Source organism: Gadus chalcogrammus, chromosome 22, assembly GCF_026213295.1.
Source record: "Gadus chalcogrammus isolate NIFS_2021 chromosome 22, NIFS_Gcha_1.0, whole genome shotgun sequence".
NCBI lineage: Eukaryota > Metazoa > Chordata > Actinopteri > Gadiformes > Gadidae > Gadus > Gadus chalcogrammus.
Genome location: NC_079433.1, coordinates 19,635,727 through 19,663,271, shown reverse-complemented (window position 1 = coordinate 19,663,271; position 27,545 = coordinate 19,635,727). Strand labels below are relative to the sequence as shown.

The following is a 27,545-nucleotide window of genomic DNA, read 5'->3' as shown; positions in this document are numbered from 1 at the left end:
GAGAGAGAGAGAGACAGAGAGAGAGAGAGAGAGAGAGAGAGAGAGAGAGAGAGAGAGAGAGAGAGGGAGAGAGAGAGAGAGGGAGAGAGAGAGAGAGAGAGAGAGAGAGAGAGAGAGAGAGAAAGGAATGTGGGTAGAAGAAGGGAATAGAGGGATAAATAAAATGGTGTGATTTCACTCCAGGATGCATAGAGGGATGGATGGATAGAATGAGGAGGAGGAGGTGCCAATTTATTCTGTAACAGGGCTGTAACAGGTTTCATCTTGTGAAATCTGTACACAATCTAAATACAATCAACACGCTCAAGAGAACGAGAAAGAGAGCAAGACCGAGAGATCGATAGAAATTGGTTATTGGTGTCAGACAGGTAGATAGATAGCTGACAGACTCATACCCATACAGACAGATGGACAGTGTTACCTGGATTTGGTTCATACTCATGATGGTTCTAGACGGCCGCTGGGTGCCTAGTCGGTACCGGATGCCATCTTCCAGACTCATGCCATAGAAATGACTGTAGTTAGTGGCCTTCCATCTGCAAAACAGCACAGAGCACTGTGTAGTGTGTGTGTGTAGGACATTGAGTAAGTGTGTGTGTGTGTGTGTGTGTGTGTGTGTGTGTGTGTGTGTGTGTGTGTGTGTGTGTGTGTGTGTGTGTGTGTGTGTGTGTGTGTGTGTGTGTGTGTGTGTGTGTGTGTGTGTGTGTGTGTGTGTGTGATCTTTACCCATAGTCCCCTCTGTTGACAGACTGGATCATGTCGTTCTCTATCAGACAGGCGTTCTGCTCACACTCCCAGCGTCCCGTGGTCCCACATGTACTGTAGTACAAAGTTGTACACAGAAGTACATTGTAGTATATAGTAGATCACAGTAGTACATAGTAGTACACAGAAGTACATTGTAGTATATAGTCGATCACAGTAGTCTAGTAGGACAGAACAGTTGGTAGATGCATAAAGAGATAGAGGAATGAAGAGAGCAACGGGAGAGAAAGAAAGAAAACGGTTTGTATCGGCACTAGGCAGTTCTATACTGTGACAGGTGTTACAAGGACATATGAGATCCTGTGGACGCATGGCATAACCTGGAGCCATTTGACTTTGGTGCCATACCCAAAGTTCAGTTGTCATTTCTAAGGAAACATTTAACATTAAAACAACCACTAAAAAAATCAATTCAGTTATATGAGAAGGATGACATAAGAGATTAAGTCTGAGTTTGGAGTTCATCAGGGGAGTCAATTGGAACTGAATTAGAGAGAAAAAAACGGGAGGGGACATTTCTCGTCTAAAAGCCCATCTCCTTTTTTAGTCAGAGTAGTCAGAGCACAGCAAGGGGAGCAGAGAAGACAACAACGTCTATGGAGGATGGAGTACATAACTGGGCAGGATATTAATGGTCACATCAAGACATTTAGCTTCGGGTTAAAGAACAAAACAAAACAGAGCTATAGAGGCTTCTTACAATAGTATAGAGGGAGAGAGATATGTGTGTTTGTGTGTTTGTGTGTGTGTGTGTGTGTGTGTGTGTGTGTGTGTGTGTGTGTGTGTGTGTGTGTGTGTGTGTGTGTGTGTGTGTGTGTGTGTGTGTGTGTGTGTGTGTGTGTGTGTGTGTGTGTGTGTTTATTACAATGATCATATTGTCAATTTAAATAGATTAAACTACTTTATTTTTATATTTAAATGATATCAGAATAAAATACACACTCTGAACTCAACGGTTGATTGGGGCTTATGTGTTCAAGCCAAATGAAATATCCCCTCTCCAACAACATTCCTTCCTGCTGCTTTTTTTAGCAGGTCATCTGTCACCTTCCTCTGGCAGGGGGTAAAACACAGGAATACCTGGGGCCCGCAGTGGCCCAAAAGGGAGGTCCCTGTTGCCTTTGATTGAAGGAAACAGATAATGGCTTTGTCCTTCTGGAGAGGTACCTCACCAATAGTGCCGTTAGAACACACGGGTCCAGAGGTCACATTCACCCAGAATAGAAATGGATGGAAAAACATGGACTCACAGACCAGCTCAATGACAGACGGAGGGCCGGCCAGCATTATCCGGACTAGAGTTATAGGTGCCTTTTGGGTCATGTGAGAGGTCATACCAATACTTCTTTATTAGAGACAGACAGCCTGTATGCTCATCCAAAACACAGAAACACACATAGACATGCATAGGTACACGATGGACCCCCGTAACAAACAACTGCCTATGGGCTTCTGAAAACACATATTATAATGACATAAGATGGACTTTGATTTTAAATTATATTTTGTTCTGCAATTTGGACTGTACTCTTTGATTGTTCTCAGCCTAACCAGCGTCATGGCTTTGGATCCAAGGGGCCATTTAACGACTCAATGTTTAATGTTATCTAATAGGCAAGGCAAGGCAAGGCAACTTTATTTATGTAGCACTTTTCATACACAAGGCAGACTCAAAGTGCTTCACATATAAACATTGTCATACAATAAAATCAAATAATAGATAAGTAAAAGAAAACATATGCAAAGAAAGGGGTAAAATAGAACGTTAAAAAGGCATTTTAGTGTTAAAATAGAAAATAAAGGCAAAGTTAAAAAATCTTTTAAGAAAGTGCAATGTATTTAAGATTTAGCAGAAAGCTAAAGCAAACATGAAAGTCTTCAGTCTTGTTTTAAAGGTGCTCAGAGTTGGAGCAAGTCTTAAATCCAGCTATTTGTTGCATAGTAACTAAATCCTGCTTTCCCATGTTTCGTGTTTACTCTGGGGATAATTAACAGATTGGTCTCAGAGGATCTTAGTGGTCTAGAAGGCTTATGTAATGGAAGCATACCAGTTAAATATTTTGGGCCTAAACCATATAGGGATTTATTGGTTAGCAACATGATTTTAAAATCAATTCTCTGACCTACAGGAAGCCAATGTAACGATTTCAGAAATGGTGTAATATCTTCAAATTTTTTGCATTGCAGTATTCAAGCTTACTAATGATAAAGGCATGTACAAGTTTTTGTAAGTCTTCGGTGGACATGAGCCCTCTAAGTCTTGCTACATTTTTAAGGGGATAATATGCAGATTTTGTAACTGATTTGATGTGACTGTCGAAATGTAAATCTGAATCCATGATAACCCCTAGATTTCTGGCTTTGATTGAGGTTTTCAGGGACAGAGAGTGAAGGTGTTGGGTTACTTTAAGCATTTCCGTTTTAGAACCAAATACAATTATCTCGGCACATCCATTCTTTCACTTGCTCAATGGACTGGCACAGCAGATCTATGGGCCGATAGTCATTTGGTGATAGCGATACATAGATTTGCGTGTCATCAGCATAGCAATGATGGTCAATATTGTTATTTTGCATGATTTGCCCTAGTGGGAGCATGTAGATGTTGAATAAAGAGGGTCCTATGATTGAACCTTGTGGGACTCCACATGTCACGTTGGTTGATTCTGATACAAAGTCGCCAATGGAAACAAAGTAGTTCCTATTTTGTAGGTAGGACCTGAACCAATTTAAGACTGTGCCTGAAAGCCCCACCCAGTTTTCTAACCTGTCCAGAAGTATTGTATGGTCTACAGCAGGGGTACTCAATTGGCGGACTCCGGTCCGGATCCGGACCCAAACGCAATGAAATTCGGACCAAGACGAAAATCAATATTATTATTATTATTCTTTTTTTTATTTATTTTTTATATGTTCCAAGCGTGTGATTTCTCGATGTGTTTACAATCACGTATATACTTCTTGCCCAATCAAAATGTCCTAACAGCGGTTGTATAATAACATCACCATGACATTGCTGCCGCGAGCGCAAGCAAGGTCTGCAAGTGTTTTTTCCCCTCCGCAGTCTGTCGGCCCGTTCGGGTCACATTCCCCGGGGGGATTTAAGGCACGCAAGCATGCATGGTTGAGGAGGAATTGGGGGAAAGGAACTTTAGCTTTGACTCCCTGAATCACAAATCTACATGGAGGAGAAAGGGATTATTGCCGGTGCGGACTCCCGGACACCCGCTGGTGCTCAGCTCCGGGGCGCTCTCGGACTACCGCCGGAGATTGTCCGGCGGGTGCTCAGCTCCGGGAGCCGACACTCCTGCCGGGACCCGGAGCTGAGCACCCGCCGGATTATATAGATAGTATATCTATATATTATATTATATTATATTATATTATATTATATTATATTATATTATATTATATTATATTATATTATATTATATTATATTATATTATATCATATCATATTATTTAGATAAAGAGCTCCCGGACACCCGCCGGAGCTGCCGGAGTGTTCTAGATTAGAATATTTTATAGAACGCACACTATGGCCTCCTAAATAGCTTTACCCAATCAAAATTAAGCGCAGAAATAGCATTTCTGTAAATATTTGTAATTTTGTCAGACATTATAATATGGGCTATTTTTTCGTTCCTTGAATTTCAAGTTAATGCCGGGAAATTCTGATAGGGTGGGCCAGCTGTGAATCATAGTGGACCTGGCCCACATTGGCCCTTTTGGCTACGCGCCACACAGGTCATCATTGACTACAACAACACGGTCAGATTTGCGAACGGTGTTTCTATAGATAGCAAACATCATGGCGTTCTCCAAATTAGATTCCGAAAATCTTGAATTTAAGACAGAGTGGACCGACAAATATGCATTTGTGCTGCCTAGAGGGAGCACAAAACCAATGTGTTTAATCTGTAATGAGACAGTTGCCCTTTAAAAAGTGGAAATGTGAAACGTCATTACGAAACAAAGCATGGCCACTTCGAGCAGAATTACCCACAAAACTCTGAAGTAAGGTCCTGAAAAATAAGCCAAATGCGAGCATCATACCAAGCAACACGCACTAAGATAGTCAGGTCAGCCACACAACAGGAGCGTGGAACTGAAGCCTCACTGCGAGTGGCATGGGTCTTAGGCAAGCACAAAAAAACATTCACTGATGTGGAAATCGTGAAGGAGTGCATGAAGGAAGTAGCAATCGCTCTGTTTGAGGTAACTCAAAAAGATGACCTCATACAAAAAATAAATCAAATACCCCCCCTCTCTGATTCCACTGCAGTAAGACGAACTGAAATCCTTGCTGATGATTTATTGGACCAACTGAAATCTGCTGTTAACAAGGCTAAATGCATTTCACTGGCTTTGGATGAATCCACAGACAACACAGATGATGCCCAACTTCTGGTGTTTGTCTGATTTTTTGATGAAGAGAAGGGGGAATTCTTCGAAGATGTGTTAGGCCTCAAAACCCTTCATGGGCATACAAGAGGGGATGAAATTTATGAAGCAGTGATGGAGACGTTGAGAGACCGAGAGATAGACCTGAAGCATGTTGTTTCCATTGCAACTGATTGAGCCCCAAGTATGACTGGGAGAGAAAGGGGACTAGTGTCCCGCTTAAAGGTTCATCACCCAGACCTCATAGCATACCACTGTGTCATTCATCAGATGGTTTTGTGTGCCAGCCTTGGAAAGGATTACTCAGAAATCAACAGTAATGAGACTTGTCAATTTTTTGAGGACATCATCTGCTCTGCAGCATTGCTTGCTGCGCTCATTCCTCAAAGAGGTTAATGCAGAATTTGACGATTTGCCTCTACACAACAATGTCAGGTGGCTTAGTAAAGGCAAAGTACTGGAGCGTTTTTGGACACTACAGAAAGAGCTAGAAACGTTTCTGTTGAATCAGAAGAGTCCAAAAGCAATACCATTTGTGGAATTCCTGCAAAACAATGAAAAAATTGAAATTGTTGCATTTCTATCAGGCATTACTTGCCACCTCAATGATCTGAATTTGAAGCTCCAGGGCAAAAATAACACAGTGTGCATCCTCATGTCAGCTATCCGTGCTTTTCAAAGGAAACTGTAAATATTCAAAATTGACATTCAGGAAGAGGGCCTGCTTCACTTCCCAAAACTAAAGAGTCAAGCTTCAGGAACACAAATGGTAAAAAGATTTTTTGCACACTTCTCCTTCAAATCATAAGTATGAAAATTGAAGTCACCAGTTATAACTAGTCAAATTCTGTGGAGATGCTAGACAATAATTCTGTGAAGTCATCGAAAAAATATGCAGTTTCAATACAGCACTAAGGTATTCGAATGATGGAAAATCACCAAATAACATCTGTTTCCCCTGAAATACATTTTTAAATACAGCAGCAACCCCTCCACCTCATAGTAACCATCGTTATCATCCTGAAAGCCAACAGTGAGCTCCATTTAGCAGCCTTGACTAGCAATGCGAAAGGGCTGTTATCAGAAGCACGTTATCTCCAGTATTGCCAGATTTCCCGCCCAATATGGCCCAATCTAGCAACACTAGTTATCTCCCTTCTCCTGCAGAATGGGCCGGCCCCAGCAGCTGGCATCTCTTCAAAGACCTGTCTAGGGTCCCAAGGAAATCATGCTTAGAAGCAAGGTCCCCTGGTATCAAATGAGCCGGATGAAACACTCACTAGACTCAGGCCAAGTCTTAAGAGGCGATAGGAGCTGAGGAGGCGGCTTGTTGCACATCATTACTGAAGGATGAAGAAGGATGCTGACATCGCCAGAGACCACAGGAACCAGCTGTTAGTGGGATGGGAGCCTGCCTGCTACAGAGCAATCCTCCATATTCACAAACATGTATCTACATACACACATAAACACACACACACATACACACACACACACTCTTGCCTCCATGAGGGTGTGGAAGAAGGGGGAGCTGATTTGAACGTGATGACATTTATTGAGGCTGGGCTTTGCAGGATGGCTGGCTGTCAGGGATGCGAGCAGAAAGGGAGGAAGGGAGGGTTGAGGCGGGAGGGAGGGAGGAAGGGCGGAAGGGGGGGTGTGTACGATGGGATTACAGCGCATAAGTGCGACTCGTAGGGAGAGGAGATAAGGACGGAAGGACATGAGATTAGGAGGGAGAGGGAGAGGTGGGAGACCGAGTTGGAAGCGTAAGTGTGTATGTGTGCGTCTCGGTGTGTGTGTTCATGTGTTGGAGTTCTCCTAATCCTGTGTGCGTCGTTGTAATTAGTGTTAACAGCCGCAACACACTTTTGATTGTGTTTGACACAGTTTGGTTCCTGGCGTCCTCACGTCCAGGAAAACATCAAATTCCTTTATTTTTGACCTGGAGAGTTCATCTTTGCAAAACATCATCCAGTAGCCCAGGAGCGCCACTATTCGCCACATTTCCCCGTCCGATACATATCTGGTTGATTTCAATTGAGACGGCCCCCGGATGGATGGAGTGTCAGATTGACACAAGCCCGGGGGGCACCAGGAGGTCAAGCCCTGGAGGGGACCAGGGAGGTCAAGCCCTGGGTGGACCAGGGAGGTCAAGCCCTGGGGGGGACCAGGGAGGAAAAGCCCTGGGGGACCAGGGAGGTCAAGCCCTGGGGGGACCAGGGAGGTCAAGCCCTGGGGGACACCAGGGAGGTCAAGCCTGGGGGGGACCAGGGAGGTCAATTTTGGTCAGGTCTGGACAAGCAAAGATAAACACCAATTTGAACTGGCCAGAAAAAATAAATATGAATTGGCCGTATGAGTGGTTGTTTTGAAGTCAACATCGACTACACATGAGATAAGAGGGTGTTTGTATAATGCTGCATACATGCAGAACACACGCACCAAGCACACACCTATAACCAAACAACCACAAGCAATCTGCACTACAGTAGATATTGTAAGTACAGGGCTGATAGGAAGGGAAGTTATCTGTGCCTGAAATTATCAAATACATTCGAAGACACCATAGAGAATTGCTTTTCTTGACAACAATAAAAGGAGCGGAACTCGCACACCATGTAGCCGATGCAACAATATTTTTTTATTGCATAAAAGTCTAAAGTGCTACCCAAAGTGCGTGCAAAACGTTTTCAGTGCCATTCAGACCATCCTCAGTGCAAACATACCGAGGTAAAAGACTTCCTTACATAGACTACGCCTAGTTGGTGGCAGACATGTCAATCAAAAGGTCAGGTAGGTTGACGTGTTTGACTAGACATTTTAAAAGGCACCGCTCACCTATTTTCACTTTTCTTGACAACATACATGGCCAAGCTCAAGCCTGAATTCAGGCACAACGCCTGAACTCTATCAGGCCTGCAAGTATAGTGAAACCAAAAGTAACAGTGGTTGAGAAACAGCAAATGAGAGGGAGGTGACAAACCACTTTAGACAGCAGGTGAGGAATCCACCTTTCTCTTCTTCTCCATCTCTCCTTTCCTCTTTCTTTCACTTGACCTCCATTACCCCGCCACAGCCGTCTCTCTCATTTATCACTCTCAAACCCCTTCAGCCCCCTTATGCACCTCTGTCTAGTGTACCAGGGGCTGCACCTCGTCCATATCAGTGTCTCCTTAAGTGACAACAAACAGCCCGCCATCGCTGTTGTCCCGGAGAACCCAAGATATAATCCCCTTTTCTTTGACATGGAGGCGAATTATAGGGCTCATAAACAAATTGGATATTGGGTAAATCTATCTGCTGGGCCCCTGAGCTCCATCTGATAATGTGATCTCGGGAGGGGGAAGTAACCAGACCTGACATCAATGAGATTCCGATCAATAGCAATCTAAATGGCAATAATATTTTTCTTTGTTAGTGGAGAAATGGTTTCATACAGAGAGTCTGGATCTGTTTAGATTACTCTTAGTGGGGTTTTGGTTACAGGAAGACACTTTTGTAATCTAGGTTGATCAGTCAGACAGACAGACAGACAGACAGACAGACAGACAGACAGACAGACAGACAGACAGACAGACAGACAGACAGACAGACAGACAGACAGACAGACAGATATCCCCTGTAGTGGGATTTGTTCTTTTGTCTCTCTATGCTAAAGAGGAGAGGAAGTGAAAGGAGTAAAGGGGTATGAGGAATGTGTGTCAAACTATAAACTTCCTTCATGTCCACCCCAGGCCCTCTAGGACAGGGGCTCTACGAGGCATTAAGGATTCAATGGTTTTGTAGTAGCAAGTGTGTAAGTGTGTGTGCGTGTGTGTGTGTGTGTGTGTGTGTGTGTGTGTGTGTGTGTGTGTGTGTGTGTGTGTGTGTGTGTGTGTGTGTGTGTGTGTGTGTGTGTGTGTGTGTGTGTGTGTGATATAGAGTGAGCAATAGAGGGAAGGAATGAGGGAGAAGGGGGATAGAGAGAGAGAGAGAGAGAGAGAGAGAGAGAGAGAGAGAGAGAGAGAGAGAGAGAGAGAGAGAGAGAGAGAGAGAGAGAGAGAGAGAGAGAGAGAGAGAGAGAGAGAGAGAGAGTAATTCAACCATAGGGGAATGCAAGATGTATGCATGCAATAATGTTTAGGAATACGTAAGAGGAGAAGAGGAAAAGACAGGTGTACATCATTCAGCAGTATGGACGGTTCATCACGATACATACCATAAGTTACAGTTCTCCTTGTAGGTTTGGCCTGATAAGAACTTATTTCCGTTTCTTACACATTGGCCTAGGGAGGAGGCAAACACAGGCATGTAACACTCACAGTGATTCAGCAAAACACACAAAGAAAACGTTTTGAAAATGAGATACTGTCAACTGTTTGAAACAATCTATGTGTGCTTGTGTCTTTCTGTGCATGCTTGTACGTATGTGTGTGTGGGTGTGTATGTGTATGTGTTTGTGTGTGTGCTTGTTTCTAATAAGCCTAGTCTAAGTCACTGTGAGCTCCAGTAATACGGTGCAGGAATGCAGCGTTGGCGTCCATCCTGCCTCGCTGGGTTCCCAGGCCCAGCCTTAACCACCTTTAGCACACAGTCAGAGTAAGGGTCACCACACCTTTCTTTGGCTCCATTATTCCCCCGGGAACACTTAATGGCTGTCCGAGTCGGCTTAGCTCAGGAGGTAGAGCAGTTGTCTTGAAACCGAAAGGTTGCTAGTTCGATCCCCAGCTCCTTCTAGCTGAGTGTTGATATGTCCCTGAACAAGACACTTAACCCTAACTGCTCCTGACGAGCTTGCTTTTGCCTTGCATGATTGAATCTGCCGTCGGTGTGTCAATGTGTGCATTAACTGATGTATGTCGCTTTAGATAAAAGCGTCTGTCAAATGCCCTAATTGTAATTCTGTTTGATTGGTGCAATTTTACTCCACGCTGATACTTAAAATCTCTATATTGTGGTTTTATGATGTCTTGTGTTGAAAGGAATATGTTAGATGAATTCAATTAATAATATCCTAATACCAAGGTTCTGCGTTTAATCAAATTTTGATCAAGATATTGGCGTCAAACGATCACACAATTAACGTAAACATATATTTTTTTTTTATGTTTTATAGAAAGGGCAGAACAGCTAGATACATATCTGTATATCATTTTAGATTGGAACATTGTCTTTTTGACCATTTTGTGTATTTTTCTAAGGCGAAATTTGAACTAAAAAATAATAATTTGAATAGTAGTGATTTCAATATTGACCAAAATAATCGTGATTTTGATTTTCCCATAATCGAGCAGCCCTACTATTATCCATGTAATTGTTTCTTCCTTGCCACTGGTAAAGACAGTGTACATAAAGGTGTTCCTCAGACACCAGCCCTTACAGCTCTTACAGCCTTCAACAGAGCTCTGTCAAACTGACAAACTGACTATCAAAAAGGAAATATTTGTATATTTGTGTTTGTTGTTTTATAGTATAGTGCAACCATTCAAATATTATTGAAAATCGAATTAAACTCAGTAATTTAGGTATTTTTACTACACACTGGGATCTCTTCAAATGTATAAAAGTTAAATTATGATTATTTTCCTAAATGGTTTGATTTTACAAATAACCCTAAATGGAAACATACGTGAATAGAAATGGATATGCTTTTTCGAGTAATACAGTGCCTTGTGTTTGTTTGTTTTCACGTGCGTATGTGTAATAAGTAAACCCCCAGTGTTTGATAACATGTGCGCTAGATGAAAATCTGCCTCTTCTGACATCAAAAGTGGGCGTGTCCACCTAGACGTGTGCTGGATAGATCACTGTACCAGCCTACCCAGTGGACTGTAGCAAATCATACATCTAGATGGTCACGCCCACTTGTGATGTCAGAAGAGGCTGATTTTCAAAACCGCTTGTAATGGCTAATCACCCTCACCCCTGGTTGTATAATAAGTCACCGTTAAACAGCTTTTCCATTTGAATAAAGGCTCTCAAAAAATGTTAATTCTACTTTTATTATTATAACTTTTTCAAATTGAATTGATGATTTCATTGTCACTTTGCATATTAAAACACACTTTGAATAACATATTTTCAAATTACATTATTCAATTGAATAATGAATAGTCAATTGCATAATGCACTGACTTATTGAATTGGAAATTGCAAATTGCATTGCCATTTTAATTTTGCTACATATATGCTTCCATAGGTAAGGCGATTTGACTTTCCGAACAGAGCCTTAGTGTTTTTAACTAAATTTGAAATGGCGGGAAAAATCTAAAGAATATGACAAATATTGAATGAAAGGGTTGTAACAATGAACTTACCGATGAAGGGGGGTTCGATGCCCAGGCAATGTCCCCAGAAGTCAGGGCAGCAGTCTGACACGGTGCGGTTGCAGAACAGGTCGCAGTAGCAGATGGTGTCAAGGTAGGGCACGGTGCACAGGTCGTCTCGGCCTGGACAGCAGCCCCCCCTCCTCTGGCAGTAGGAGCCAAACGGGTCCCTTATGCCCCCACGGTGCAGGGGGCTGGTCAGGTCCCTCTTCACCCTCTTGCTGGAGAGGATGCGATCTGCACTACCCTCTCCGACCAGCAGGAGCAGCGTGGACACCATCAACAAGATGAGCTTCATGCTTTATCTGTCCAAAGGATTGCAGAAAAATAAGTTTTTTACAGTTTACTTTTTTGGATAATAGTCAATGGATGAATTAGAACACAGTGATGGATCTAAATGGGCCTCTGTAGGCCTATACCTATGTGGATATCTTAGTACTACAATAGCAGGCCTTTTGGACAAGTTGCTCCTGCGCATGTGCCAAGCAGCCTGCAGCTCACGCAGTCTTGCCAGCAGCCGTTGCAGTATGGTGCGATACGGTTAGGTGTGGGTAGGCTGGTCTCACAGGAATCCGTGCAATGACCACGGACGCTTAACACAAAATCCCGGGAATCCTCACGGAAACACGCCAATTTCCGTGATATGGGCGCGGATTTTGCTCCAATGCAAGTTAGTGTCACTCATATTCCGTTGCACACACACAAATCCCCTTCTCAACGACCGAGTCGACCATGGGCACTTAACTCAAAATCCGTGGTGGCCTCACGGAATCACTTAAATTGTCCGCGATATGCCAACGGAATTCGCTTTAATGCAAGTTAATGGCTCTCCTATTCCGACCGTAGCACACACACAGATCCCCGTTTCAACGGCCGAGTCAACCTCGTCTCACAGGGATCCGTGAAATGACCATATATATTAGAGCTGTCAGTTAAACGCGTTATTAACGGCGTTTTATCAATAAAAAATCATTTGCACAAGGCAAGCCGATGCACTTCACCATGTTGATAAGAGAATTAAAATGAGAAGAATTATGGGACAAAAAAATCAAGGGATATTTAGCATAGAAAAATGACAATCGTAATCGTGAGTTAACTATGACATTAATGCGATTAATCACGATTAAATATTTTAATCGCTTGACAGCTCTAATATATATATATATATATATTATATATAGATGAAATACATATTGACGATATGGCACTATATCCCCGTTCTTGCCAATGCACCCATCTTGAATTTAATAGACCATTTTCGTTGCTTCGAGGAGGTCTGGTGGTTTCCGGACATAATAAATAAATAAATATGTATTGTGAAATAAATAAATATATATAAATATGTATGTGTATATATATACATATATGTATGCATATATATATATACATATATGTATGCATATATATATATATACATACACATACATATTAATACATAGGTATTTATATTTATTATTAATTAATTATTATTTATTTTGTTGCTTCGAGGAGGTCTGGTGGTCTCCGTATATAATAAATACATATATATATGCATACATATGCATATATATATATATATATATATATATATATATATATATATATATATATATATATATATATACATACATATATATATATATATATATGCACAAACATACATACATATTTATATTTCTTCATTTATTATATACGGAGACCACCAGACCTCCTCGAAGCTACAAAAGTGGTCAATGGTCAGATACAGATCTCGTTATATCAATAATTTATATCGATGTAACGAGAAAGGATGTAATGATAACGCCAAGAAAATAAAGGCTGGATGGTTATAATAATTTAAATATAATTAACTTATAAAGCGTAAAACGAGACAACGAGACGATCTAGTTGTGGGCCAGCAGAGGCTTCATTTTAACCGAATTCATCCAGCCTTATACATAATAGTCAAACTCTACATGTCAAATGTATGATATGCTGTAGGCCTACGTGTAGGCTAGTTTTTTATATTATAAATATTTAAATTTGGTCTGGTTATACCTGAACCACATTCCCAATAGAAAAAGTAAACCATGTTAGTTGGTGTTACAGCGATCTTGATTGGATTGGTGGAAGTGAATTGTTAATGGTCTGATACAGATCTTGTTATAACGATAATAGCTACATGGTCTACTTATAATGTAACTGAATAATTGTATTTTTGTATTGTATTTCAATAGCCCAGGCTTTTATTTGTTTCAATCACTGAACTTTCGAAAAAAACTCTTGCTCAGCAAAGATGGGAAATACTTTAACATTTATTATTTAAACCAGTATGGATATTCCTACTGTACGTAGGCTTATACACATTACCAGGCTATCGAATAACGCCTACACACACACACACACACACACACACACACACACACACACACACACACACACACACACACACACACACACACACACACACACACACACACAGATGGTGTATGTGTGGTAGTCGGGACAGTCGGGAGAATTCCCGGTGGGCCGTTTCGGGGCTGTCGGGCTGATTACTGCGGGATAACAATATTGCGTTTAAAAAAGTTCCTTGCAGCGCCGTCCGGCAGCCTGAGCTGTGCGCCCGCAACCTCTCACTCACGCAACAAACCAGCCGCAACAACTGTCAACGTCGCAACCAAGTCGATTTTGTCTAGAGGGGAGTAAAGGCTGATTCATACCTCCGGATCCGGACGAAATTCGTCCGTCGCCCCAAACGTTGTCTCCGGAACTACCCTTCATACCTCCGTCTGGTTTCAGCGTTGTTATGGATGTTACGCGATAAATCCTCTAGAGGGCAGTGACTGTCGTTTCACAATTCGTAAACTCCGGATTCGTAAACTCAGAGGCGACGGACCCATTGACGGACGAAACACCTCCGGGACCAGACGAAACGGTCCGTATCCGTATTTACCGTAGGGTGTGAATGGGCCTTTACTGAGCGGCCCCTCCTGAAGTGGTACAGACCAGGTGGGCCTTGAACTGCGATTGGAGAAAGACGTAACAGCGAATGACAATATTGAACTCTGGTGCAGGCTCGAACAGAGTGACACACAAATACACACTTTTAAGGAGTTTTTCACCCACTCCGTATCCTTGCTTGCCCAAACAAGTTTGTGCGGCGTGCTTGTTGTTTTGTTTCCGGTGTAGCTAGATCCTTTAAGGTGTTGTAGTTTTTCTAACGTGACTAGTTGTTGCTAGACAGCAGGTGAAAAAACTAAGTTTGAAAAGCCAAAAGAGCGTTAATCGTGCGGCAAATTAATGCCGTTAAAATTGGTTTAAGTTACCGCCGTTAATAACGCGTTAAACTGACAGCACTAATCTATACATATGGTCATTTTACGGATCCCTGTGAGACCAGGTTGACTCAATCGTTGAAACGGGGATCTGTATGTGTGCCACGGAATATGAGCGTCATCAACTTGAAATGGAGCAAATTCCGTTGGCATATCACCCACGATTAAGTGATTCCATGAGGCCACCACGGATTTTGAGTTAAGCGCCCGTGGTCGACTAGATTGTTGAGACGGGGATCTGTCTGTGTGCCACGGAATATGAGTGTCATTAACTTGCATTGGAGCAAAATCTGTAGCCCTATCACGGAAATTGGCGAGTTTCCGTGAGGATTCCACGGATTTTGAGTATGTGCGTCCGTGAGTCCTGGGAGACCAGGTTGACGCGACACATTAAACAAAGAGCATAACGGAGTATGTCCAAGAAGGACGGCAAACTTTTGTGCACGATTTTCTTGAATAAATGAGGCTTCATCCTTGTCCAGAAATACCTCGCGGTTACTTTGTTTGTTTGTTTTTATCCCCCTGTCACACGGAAGTGACGATTCTGTCTACCAATTAACGGACGGCGTGTGTAGCTCCACCTTTTCGGCACCCTTGTGCCGAAAAGGTGGAACACTCAATGTGTGTACGATGTAAGTCGCTTTGGACAAAGGCGTCTGCTAAATGCCCTAATTGTAAATTGTACAAAAGGCTAAAGCAGATTTGTACATAAACTGAAATAGTTTCAAAAGTGTAACAGTGTTTATTATATTTAAAAAATATAGGCAAAACCTTATCAAAAGTGAAACTTTTAACATCAAAGGACCAAGTGTTCAGCATGTAAACAGTTTATTTGTCAGGAACATTTACAGTCGTGCAGTTTTAAATTATACAAATCCAAACATTCAAGCTAAGACATAAAGAACAATATGTAATCAAATCAAAGATACACCACTTATTGTATATATTTTTTCTTCATTATCAAAATTTAAATGTAAAACTGTTTACTTAACACTTTTAAGTAAACCTTAAAAAAATAAGACAAAAGGGAATTATGCATTTAAAATAAATAGCTGCTATAAACAAGTGTTGATGACATAAAAACAAAATAAATAAATATGTAAACAAATCAACAGAACAGGGCCCCGTTTCCCGAAAGCGTCGTTAGCCTAAGTGGATCGTGAAGTGCGTCGAAAGGGCATCGTAGAGTTTTCACCGCGTTTCCCGAAAGCATCGTTGGGAACGAACGTCTTGAAAACGCTCGTAGCTAACGAGTACTCCAGGGGTGCTCGTAGGTACTCGTAGGACGCTAAGAGCATCGTCAGCTATAGCCTCAGTGGCGTCACCATCGGACATTCCGTCTATTGGATGCGTTTTATTAAAACGCATTGCGCCTTTATGTTCTTAGTTTGGTAATTAATAAAGATTATTAATTAATTTATTAATAAAGATGTTAAAATGGCCAAAATAAAACGGGACAGTCCAGAAAATGTTTGCGCAGGCAGGGCACTCAAAATGTGTGAGAGAAAGTGGGGGGATTTGTGCAGACTGACATAGGCTACTCATAAAACGTAGCATAAAATAATGTAAAAAAATAAATAAAATTAAAAAAAAATTAAAAAATTAAAAATAAAGAAATAAAATAAATTATAAAAAACAAGCAAAGGAGCAGGCAAAAGGCTGGGATATGGTGGGGATTGGTCACGTTGACGGGAATGTTTAGTGACATGTGGGAGGGTGGAGGGGGTTAAAAAAAAAGTCTCAATCACTCTTCGACGCGCATGAAAACCAGCCGCGTAGTTATGAGGGAGGCCGTCCTCACACCGATCTTCCTCGTCGTCATCGTCCTCAGCGTCCTCCGGTTCAAGCAATGCCACCCCAGCCTTAGCTGCAATGTTGTGCAACATAGCCGTCACACATATCACGGCGCATGACTTGGCCGGCGAAAACTGGAGCCCTCCGCCTGACTTGTGAAGGCATCTAAAGCGCAACTTCCACCTCCCGATCGTGCGCTCAACGATGCACCGGGCCAGACGGTGGGCTTCGTTGTATTCCTCATCATGGACGTCTCCCGGGTTATTCACAGGTGTGAAGAGGAATTATTTCAGGGGGGAAAATGCCGTGAAACGCACAGTGCATTCAGGATTAGGACTGATATATGTCGGTTTAAGCCTAATCAATTGTGTTTTAATGTCTTTAGCATTCATATAATTGCAGTCTATTTTTTTCGTAGGCTACTCTGCTGTTGTCCTTGATGGGGATATATTTTAACCCTTTTTAACACAATTTTCCTGCGACATTCCTGCGTCTCCCCCTCCTACGGAGCCCATTTCAGCACCGTGTCAGTAGACAGTTACAATCCTACGACGTCGTGAGTGCAGCGAATGCGCGTTCACGTTAAGAGGAGTTTCGGGAAACGCGACAAAGAAATTATCGATGGATCGCAAGATCCATCGGGAGAATGATCGTACGAGCGAAGATCCATCGTTATCGGGAAACGGGGCCCAGAGCTGATGTATTCCTATTCTCTCCATCAACGAATAAGATGCTGCTGATCAAGCATCATGTATGTATGCATCTCTATTCACTTGAAAAAATGTCAACATATTTACTTTGTTTGGTTTAAAGTGTGATCTAAGAGGCGAATCAATGTACCCGCTGGCACTGTATAGTCTCTCAGATGGAACACTGGTTGCTGGGATAAAGAAAGCTTTCTTGCAATCCTGGCAAGATGAGCCAGCTCTTATGCACGGCCCCTCAACCGCACCAGTGGATCTCCGTCAGTTGGAATGGATGGCAGAGAATTGTAGACCTTGACTTCCTCCTTCACTGAATTATCTGGGGTGGCTCGAACTGAACGTCTTTGCTGCCTTGTAGGGAAAAAGTGTCCCGATGCCACACTCCCGACACTGAAGGAAAATGTGGGTTCTAGATAGAATGCTTCTGGTACAAAGTTATTCATTTCAGCAAATGCTTATGGCATTGCTGATTAAAATAATGCCATTTCCTTTTCCTTATTAGTGTTGACCGTTGTCCTAGGTAAACAAATCTGCTTGCGCCATTCAGCTGATCTAGCTGCTAGCTCGTATTCGGTTGATTCCAACATCCATTTAATGATGTATGGTTATATACCGTAGTCACTGTCAAATAAAATTGTTCAGCAAACAAAGTTCATGGCATTTTTTATGCCTTCAACTAGCGCTAAATAATGCTATAAGAATAATGTTTTCACAGTTTCACTGTCTCATTGTGAATGAAAGTTTAGCTGATTAGCTTAGAATATTAGCTTCTGGATGCATTCTAAATACATACGCTGGGGTAGGGCGCTGCACATAGATTACTGTTTACTTTATTGACGAGTTAATAAGTTAGTCAGACGGATCCTTGCTTTCTCCCTCAACTTGTCTCCATGCAATGAATTTCAGCTAAAACGTTAACGTTAACTTACCTTGCATTGGCTATAAATTTGTGGGTGATGGTCACGGAGATGAGATTGCTGCCTTTAGCAAAAACTATTTTCCTGCACGTTCTGCAGACAGGATAACTGTCTTCAATCAACTGTCCCTCGGCATTCTTATAATACCCAAAATATGTCCATACTTCAGAGTTAGTCCTCTTAGAGGGCTGATAGATGTCCTGAGCGCTGTCGTCTCCTCCTTCCGCCATGATTCAGACTTCAAGAAAGTTTAAACGCAGGTTGTAGTCTACACAGTGCGCCTGCCTGACAATTTCGGCAGACTGGGATGAAGCTGTGAATGATTAAACACAGATTCCACACCGTGGTAATCCAACGAGATAATACTTTTATTTGAAATGAAAACGATAATTGCTATTTTCGACTTTTTAAAGGGGTTTACCATAAACACCGGTAACCGTTACATCCCTACTGTCCTCCTTGAGCCTCCCGAAATGTCTTGAGATATTGATATCCCCCCTCCCCCCTGTTGATGACTATTTTAGTTGTTTAATTTTTATAATGTTTTCTGTGCAGGCTATTTGTGACTGTAGGCTACTGCTGCCTGTCTTGGACAGGAAACTTGAAAAGGCGATTTCTTATCTCAAATACGAATTTTTCTGGTTAAATATTGAAATTAAAAAACATCTTAAACTCTCAAGTCAGGTAGCCTTCTCCTTGAGCCACCCGAAATGTCTTGCGATATTGACATCCCCTCTCCCCCCTGCTGATTGCTTTAATTGTTTGTTTTTTTGACAAAGGCCTTACCACCATTGACACGCCCAATCTCGTCTGATCTCGGAAGCTAAGCATGGTCTGGCCTGGTTAGTTCTTGGATGGGTGACCGCCTGGGAATACCAGGTGCTGTAAGTGGTGTCGGTTGGTGGCCAATAAGTAGAACTCTTCCCTCTGGCCTTAACAACAATCCCGATGCCCCAGTGCAGTGACGGGGACACTGTGCTGCGGAAGGCGTCGCCTTCGAAGGAGACGTAAAAACGAGGTCCTGAATCACTGAGGTCATAAAAGATCCCAGGGCACTTATTGCAAAGAGTAGGGGTTTCCCCGGTGTCCTGGCCCAACCAGGCTCATTCAATCTGGCCCCCTAATCATCCTCCTGTATGATTGGCTGACTCATTAATTCCCTCACTCTCCATCTCAAGCTGGTGTGTGGTGAGCGTTCTGGCGCAGATTGGCTGCCGTGCGTCACCCAAGTGGGTGCTACACACTGGTGGTGGTTACTGAGGTCCCCCCTTCACTGTAAAGCGTCTTTGAGTGTCTAGAAAAGCGCTATATATATTCAATCCATTGTTATTATAAATGTTTTGTGTGTAGACTATTTGTGACTGTAGGCTACTGCTGCCTGTCTTGGCCAAGACACTTGAAAAGAAGATTTTTTTAATCTCAATTACTTATTTTTCTGGTTACATATTAAAATAAAAAAACATCTTAAACTCGTCAGGTTGCCAATGTACAATCCATCTTATCTTGCCATCGCACCCGACCCCCCCTTCTCCCGCTCCCCCTCAAAAGCCTCTGCTTTAGTTCACTATAGTTAGGTAGGTTGCTGCCTTAGCTGTTGTTACAATTAGTTCATTTCACTAAGGTACTTCTGTAAATGAACTAAACTTTCAGTTTCAGAAGAAGCTGTTTGATATTATTTTCAACTAACCAATAGTATTTGCCATGCATTTAAAAAATGTCAATGCAATTTGAGCCCTGAATAACAGTAAAGGCTATTGAATATAGAATACTACACTTTCGATTGAACAATTACCCCTGTTACCCATAATTTGACTCATTTATAATGCAATCAAATGATCACTAGGGAGAACATTATTATGATTGCTTCATAAAGTAAGGAGAATTATTATACTTGCATTGCTATGCTTTCAATACGTAATAGGTGAACCAAAATGTTATACGTTGTAACATTATAGGCAAATTGTTATTATATTATGTGCGCAGCAATTTGTTGGTACAGCTAACCAACACATGCAAACAGACCTCACACATTAACGCTCAACACACTTGGATTGCAGTTCCAACCGAGCTGGCAGAAAGGACCTAACATGAACCATTCACTTTCGGTTTCCTATCTCTTTTAACCAGTTGAAATAATATAAACTCAACCTCACCTCCCAGATTAACAGAATGGTGAACACAGGACCTTGCAGCCCGTCTCGTCTCAGACCTGTATGCGTTTCGGGTTCCATAAAGGGACCACAACAATTGTCATAACTCACCTGACTTCCTGGTTTTGTTTATCATGTAAAGAATTTGTTTTAATTTGTTTTTAATTTTGTTTTATTTACGATTACATGAACAGTGTGGTGTTAGTTCCTATATGATAACTAGGGGTGGGAATCTCTTGGCACCTCACGATTCGATTAGATTCCGATTATGAGGTCAACGATTCGATTCTGAAGCGATTATCGATGCATCTCGATGCATCTCGACGCAACAATTTTTTTTATGTACATTTCCATGCGTGATTTTCACAAATATATATATACATCTGGGTTTGCTACTCAGAGTTTGCTAATCCTTTCCTACTTTTGTGATGATCATTAAAGACATCAACAGATGAAGTAACTTATCTAATATTTCATAAGAGAGAAAGCTTTTGTCACAAATATGACTTTCTATGAACAATGTAATAATCAATGCAGCTTGCTATGGAAGCATGCAAAAAATAGGTTTCAGTTTTATTTTCTTTCTAATCTTTCTTTTCTATGTCATTAAAGGAAAAGCTGCTCTTGAATTAGAAGGAGTTCTTGTGTCTTGAGTTTGCTCGCATGCTATGCGTAGGCTGAATCGCAATCGTGTCAAGACAAATCAGATTGGCCAATACACACTGAAGATAAATTCAATAATTTAAAAATCACAAAAATTATCCCACTCTGGTGAACAGAATGTTGCAGCAGGCAACGATTATTAATTTATCTGCATCAAGACAGAATCGTTCTAGCGAGAATCGCGATGCATCGAAGAATCGATTATTTTTCCCACCCCTAATGACGACCATAGTACGTGAGCCATTATCAAGTGTGCTACATTTTTGTTTATCTAAGAAGGACATGTGTGGCTAGGCTTAACCTTTGGATGACATTATCACACTGGACGTGATGACTATCATGGCTAGAGAAACAAAGAGACTTCCTGCAGTCCCAGCTATTCATATACACGCAATTGGTTGAGGAAACCCAACCAGCTACCCAGCTCTGCTTCAAACATACGCCACCACCTCTAACCCCACTGGCGGCTTATTGACTTCAGAGACACACAAGTCTTTAACACACATGTGTGAGATAATGGATGGAGAGAGAGAAGGAAAAAAAGAGAGAAGGAAAAAAAGAAAGAAAAAATGTATCGAACAAACAAACAAACATACAAACCAAAAAGAGAAGACTCAGGAGATAGGAGATTTAGGGGGGAAACAGAAGCAAATGAGGACAGATAGGAAGGCTACAAACACAAGCATGCAGCGAGTATGTTTCGGACAGCTGTATTGACAATGTTTCTATCAACACTTAAAGCGCTCCGGTGGGCTGGTTGGCCTTTACGAGCCTGCCCTTAGTAATGGACTGACAAAGGGAAAACAATTACAATATCTTCAACAATCACATTTTCCATGTAGATAACATTCAATTAATCAGAAATCCAGTCTAGACATTGTTAATGTGGTAAATAAATATTCTAGCTCGAAAGGTGATTTTTAATGGAATATCTACATAGGTATACAGAGGCCCATTTCCAGCCATCACCCCTGTGTTCTAATGGTATATTGTTTAGCTAATCATGTTAAAAGGCTAATTGATGATTAGAAAACCCTAATGCAATTATGTTAGCACATCTGAAAACTGTTTCCTGGAAACATGAAATTGTCTGGGTGACCCAAAACTTTGAACGGCAGTGTATATTTAATATATGTAAGACCATAATCATCCAGTAATATATCAGTGACTTTTAACCCAAACTGTTAAACGGTAGTGTGTATACACATATATTGAGAGTGAAAGAGAGAGAGTTGTTGTGGTCTGGATAGAATAGCTTGACCGGCTGCTTCCATGTAATCAGCCTCATCATCAGTCATTCATTTTCCAATCAGGGCTCATAGAACAATTACTATGATACGACTGAAGCTGTGGAAATGCATGCCCGCACAGACAGCCTCACAAACACACACACACACACACACACACACACACACACACACACACACACACACACACACACACACACACACACACACACACACACACACACAAACACACACACACACACACACACACACTGATGGCATATGGTGGAAGGAGCAGCCACCACCCCCTCCCCGTTCATATTGGACACCAGAGCATGGAGTGTTCTGTTGTGGCCGACTGAGCAACAGTGCAATAAAGCACCCAGGCCAGGCTGTTCAATGAGCTGCTGAAGAACGAGGGGTCCCACCGTTGACCCCCCTAAAGAAACCCTAATAGGTCCTCCTCGAGTATCTGCTCCCAATAATCGGCAACATGCAGGCTCAGCCAGTCTCGCTACAGCTTTCCACTTAGTTCTGCTCCACTTGGGCAATGTGTGTGTGAGGCCACAAGGTCTAGGAGGATCTGTCTCCTTCACTAGAGTAGAATGGGATATTCTAGAAGAATACAATAAAAATCGAATTGGGGATTACACAAATGAAACAAGACAACTACAATAAATTCTTAATACATAATTGTGTAGATAATTGTTTTTTCCAGATTAAAATAACACATTTGATTCAAGCCCATGGAGCGTTTATTCAACACTGGCAAGTGGTTTTATGTCCTTTAATCGTATACAAAGGAAACCACACATACATTTTATCATTATTGAAGCAAGCAGCAGAGAGGCAGAGGAACTAGCGCTTATCTGCCCATCTACTGTGCATTTATAGAGGCAGACACCAGACAAGTACACGTTTGGGCGCGATTGCAGGAACGCAGACACAGTCATTCCCCAAAACACCCACACAGACAGACAAAGACCGACAGATGGACAGATGGCCACAAAGACAGAAGGACACACTCCCACATGCAGTTTGACAAATAGCACGTGACTTGCACTCACTTTGTACACAAAACAAGCATAAGACACAACTTCTCCTAAGAGTTCCACCTGTTCCAATAATAAGGTATGATTCTTGAGTACTTGAGAATCTACTTAATATGAAGAATGACTCTTTCCCTCTTGCTCCATCTCTCCTTCACTCTCCATATTTCCTTCTTTCTCCCTCCTTCTGTCCTTTTCTTTCTCTCCTTCTTCTCTTCTTCTCTCTCCTTCTTTCCATTCTCCCTCCTTATTTCCTTGCCTTTCTCTCTCCCCTGAAACATCACAGCATTGTAAAGTCCATTAGGCCTACTCACCCAAAGTGCCACAAGAGAATGAACTTTGAATCACTGGTGCAGACGTCAGACACACATTAAAGTCAGTTTATCTGTCTCACAAACCTTTTACTGCTGAGAGAGGGCAGTCCAGAGAGGTAGCTTATCTTACTTCTCATTTTAAAAGAAAATCTACACCCATTTACCAAAAACCTCATGCATGAAACTGTAAACATGATGATATACTAAATACCTCTGCCGTTATACCCTCTTCTTCAAAAGTTATAGCTGCTTCAAATTCGTGCCACTCATGGAACTAGTACATGCTCCAAGTTGTTAAAAGTTCACCCCTATACAGTCGTCATAATACTCAGCCATATTTTCTCACTACTCCTAGTAAGACGATATTGACCAACTTTTTACAGCACTCCAAATTTCAATTAGGCAACTGTAGGTTACAGGCTACAGTAAACACAGTTCCAACACTGGATATAGACCAGGTTCAATTGAAGGCAGTTATTCGTGGTAACAGAAATCTGGAATGAAGTATTAGTATGAGCATTAATACTGTAGTACATTAAGTATAAGTTCTGTAATATAGTGACACATAGGTTGCACCTGCCTCCACCCTGCCATAGAGACAGGCAGGCCTAGAGAGTAGGCGGTGATTGAGTGAGTTCTTAAACTCTCAAAGATTCTTACCTTTTCTTTAATTTCAAGCGGAAGAAAACAATTTTGCTAGTTTATAATCCCACGGAATCAACACTTCTGTCCCAAGTTGACGATTGTTCTGGAACTCTCTCTCTCTCTCTCTCTCTCAAGTATATGTGATAGTAAGTCCGCCCCTTTATTTTCTCTCTCTGTTTAGCTCACTGGCTCTGTCCCCTCTCTCCCTGCCTTCTCTCTTTATACACCAGCAAGACCACTCCCCCAGTCCCTGTGTTCACTGCCTCACTTTGCCCACTCCATGCCTGGAATGCCCTCACTCTGACATGTTCTCTTTACCCACCCCCCTTTCTCTCTCTATGCATTATTATAATCCATCTCCATTTTCAGTTTTTTTTCCATTATCCTCTGTTTTAAAAGATTGACTTTCTTTTATTCTGCCTCATCATACCACTTACGGAACCCATTGTTTCACGTTTTTTTATGGTTTTCCTTTTCCATGAGCGGTTTATTAATTAGCCATTAGTATCATATGTGTTAACTTTAATCCGGATAATCTCTCTCTCTCCTCTCGACACTGAAGACTGAGGAGCCCAGCTGTCTGCCCTCTAGTGGTCAGAAACAACATTACACCTTTAGCCCACACTGCAGGGCTTTGAAAATGTTGAACTAGGCTGCAGTAGGGGTTGATCTTTGGTTGCTGTGTTGTTCCTTTGGCTGCAATAGGGCTGATTTACAAAAAGTAAAATAAAATGCGACAAAAACTGTATTTCGCTACGATACTTGATTTGAAACATCAACGGACACCACTAACCACTCGGTGAGTTGCACATTTCTGAAAACGATTTATGTTTTTCTAACTCTAGGTCTATGATTGTAGGTGTAGCCGTCTAGGCTTCGTCTTCTGTCCCTGTCCCCTGAAAATTTCAGCTCTGCACCAATCAACGTGGGCACCACCCACATTCCCCCCGGTAACGGATATGTAACCCGGCGCTGTTCATCCTTCATGCTATTCTTTCAGCAATTGGAGGGAAAAGCAGGTGGGAAATTAGAAGGCTAAGCCTACATCATAGAACTAGAGTTATAATAACTATCGTTCTATTTCATGTAGGCTATGCGGTCTAGGCTTCGCCTTATGGGCTAAGGTGAAGCTGCGAGCGGAGCCAAATCAATGTACCACTGCTGGACCCCACTCATAAAGACCTAGGTCACAGGGCACATCTGACTCAACCCGTATTTCATATAATCTATAAAAAACAGGCGATGCAGACGAACAAAGCTTCTCCTACGTCCGCTGCCACTGGGGGCGGAGCTAGGAAAAAAACCAAGCCGCCAACTGCGGCGAGCAGCAAGGCCCCTCTTATGTCTGCTCCCGACGAGAGGTGATAAAAATATCCAGTCACTCTTAAAACCAGCGTAATGCTGGGATGTCACAATGAGGCAAAGCAAAGACGGTGTAGCCTACATGAAATAAACAGCGACAAAGAGCAGCTAATTCGGCACATCAACGCAGCGAAAAAGCTCTTACTTTACAGAGAACACACCAAGTTTGCGACATGACCGTATGCGACGGTAGACTAAAAGTCTACACAAGCTCACAAAACCTTCTCAATAAACGCAAAGCGTATAAGCGATAGGGGTTGCGGATCAATTATAGTATAAATTGGAAATTAAAAATGCTGGTTACGAACCGTGACCAAAGCCAGAATAATCTGTCAATTCCAGCGTAATGCTAGGTGGGTCACCACAGGGTGACAGCAGAGAGACTTAATCGAGGAGCAATGTTGCAAATCGTAACAGCTCCGAGAGACAAACCTAGCCAAGCCTGGCGCCTTGAGGCGCTGTCACGTTAAAATTGTACCGGGGGCGAAAATTGTACCGGCCTACGTCATCAGTTGTTGACAGCTTGACAAGTGATTTGATTGGGTTGTCCGTTGCCGGGCAGGTTTCAAAAAACATTCGGCTCATGTTTCCAAAGACGAAATAACATAATACAGGTAACGGATCGCTAGATAACACTTGTTTTTACTTTATATTTGTATAGTATTGAATTGTTTAATCGAATTTAGCTAGTAAACTGAGTGTTTAAAGCAGGTTTCAAAAACCATTCGCGCTTATGTTGCCGAACACCAATTAACATAATACAGATAACGGATCGCTAGATAACACTTGTTTTTAATTTATATTTGTATTGTATTGAATTGTTTAATCGAATTTAATTAGTAAACTGAGTGTTTAAAGCAGGTTTCAAAAACTTGTCTTGTGATGCTCAATGAAGGAGTGCAATCAACGAGCATGAAAGTTCGCGAATGTTCAAGAACCTTCCTACGTCATTTGAAGCGATTGCCCGTTGCCAGGCAACAGACAATTGCGTCGTCTGTTGCCAGGCAGTTTTGGAATTTGTCAACAACTGATGACGTAGGCTGGTACAATTTTCGCCCCCGGTACAATTTTAACGTGACAGCACCGCTGTCACACTAAATTTGTACCGGCTGCCAAGTTTGTACCGGGCGCGTCATCCATACGTAATCCATTCCAAACCTGCCTGTCAGCAGATGATCGCGTCGTCCGTGAGCGCAAACGTCGTCCGTTTGCGCTCATGTTGCCAAAGACGAAATACCATAATACAGTTAACGGATCGCTAGATAACACTTGTTTTTAGTTTTTAGTCAACTTTATAGTTGTATTGACTTGTTTGATCAAATTTAGCTAGTAAACTGAGTGTTTAAAGCGGGTTTCAAAAAACATTTGCGCTCATGTTGCCAAAGACGAAATAACATAATACAGAAAACGGATCTAGATAACACTTGTTTTTACTTTATATTTGTATTGTATTTAATTGTTTAATACGAGAGTGTTTAAAGCAGGTCAAGGACGAAATAGAACAATACAGATAACAGATCGCTAGATAGAAGGTTTGCGAATGTTCGTGAACCTTTCATTTCATTCGACGCGATCGTCCGTTGCCAGGCAACGGACGAAGCGATCATCTGTTGCCAGGCAGATTTGGAGTGGATTACGTATGGATGACGCGCCCGGTACAAATTTGGCAGCCGGTACAAATTTAGTGTGACACCGCCAGACGGAAAAGCCTACATAAAAAAATACAGTGACAAAGCTTAATTGGCAGAACAACACAATAAGTATCTCTAGCTTGCCGGTGACCACTCCGTGTGTGCCGGCAAGGAACAAGTGCCGCAAAGTGTACAAGACACATGGGTAACGTATTCATAATTAACTTGAATTAATTAATTAATTCATAAATGAATTAAAACTCCCAGCGCAATACTGGGACACCGCTAGGTGACAGCAGAGATAGACTTAATTGAAGTGC

At 41.9% G+C, this 27,545-nt stretch overlaps 1 protein-coding gene and 1 pseudogene across 1 annotated transcript in view; one reads left to right on the top strand and one right to left on the bottom strand.

The window, feature by feature from the left end:
* Positions 1 to 24,438, bottom strand: part of tinagl1 (tubulointerstitial nephritis antigen-like 1) — a 40,694-nt gene extending 16,256 nt beyond the window's left edge. The window contains exons 1-5 of the mRNA XM_056582291.1: positions 24,248 to 24,438; positions 11,469 to 11,782; positions 9,371 to 9,437; positions 727 to 819; positions 422 to 536 (exon numbers count right to left, since the gene is read on the bottom strand). Of these exons, the coding sequence (XP_056438266.1) occupies positions 422 to 536; positions 727 to 819; positions 9,371 to 9,437; positions 11,469 to 11,775 (582 nt within the window). The 5' untranslated portion in view covers positions 11,776 to 11,782; positions 24,248 to 24,438. The remainder of the gene's footprint in view (positions 1 to 421; positions 537 to 726; positions 820 to 9,370; positions 9,438 to 11,468; positions 11,783 to 24,247) is intronic.
* Positions 18,958 to 19,076, top strand: LOC130376381 (5S ribosomal RNA; annotated as a pseudogene).
* Positions 24,439 to 27,545: the final 3,107 nt, after the last annotated feature.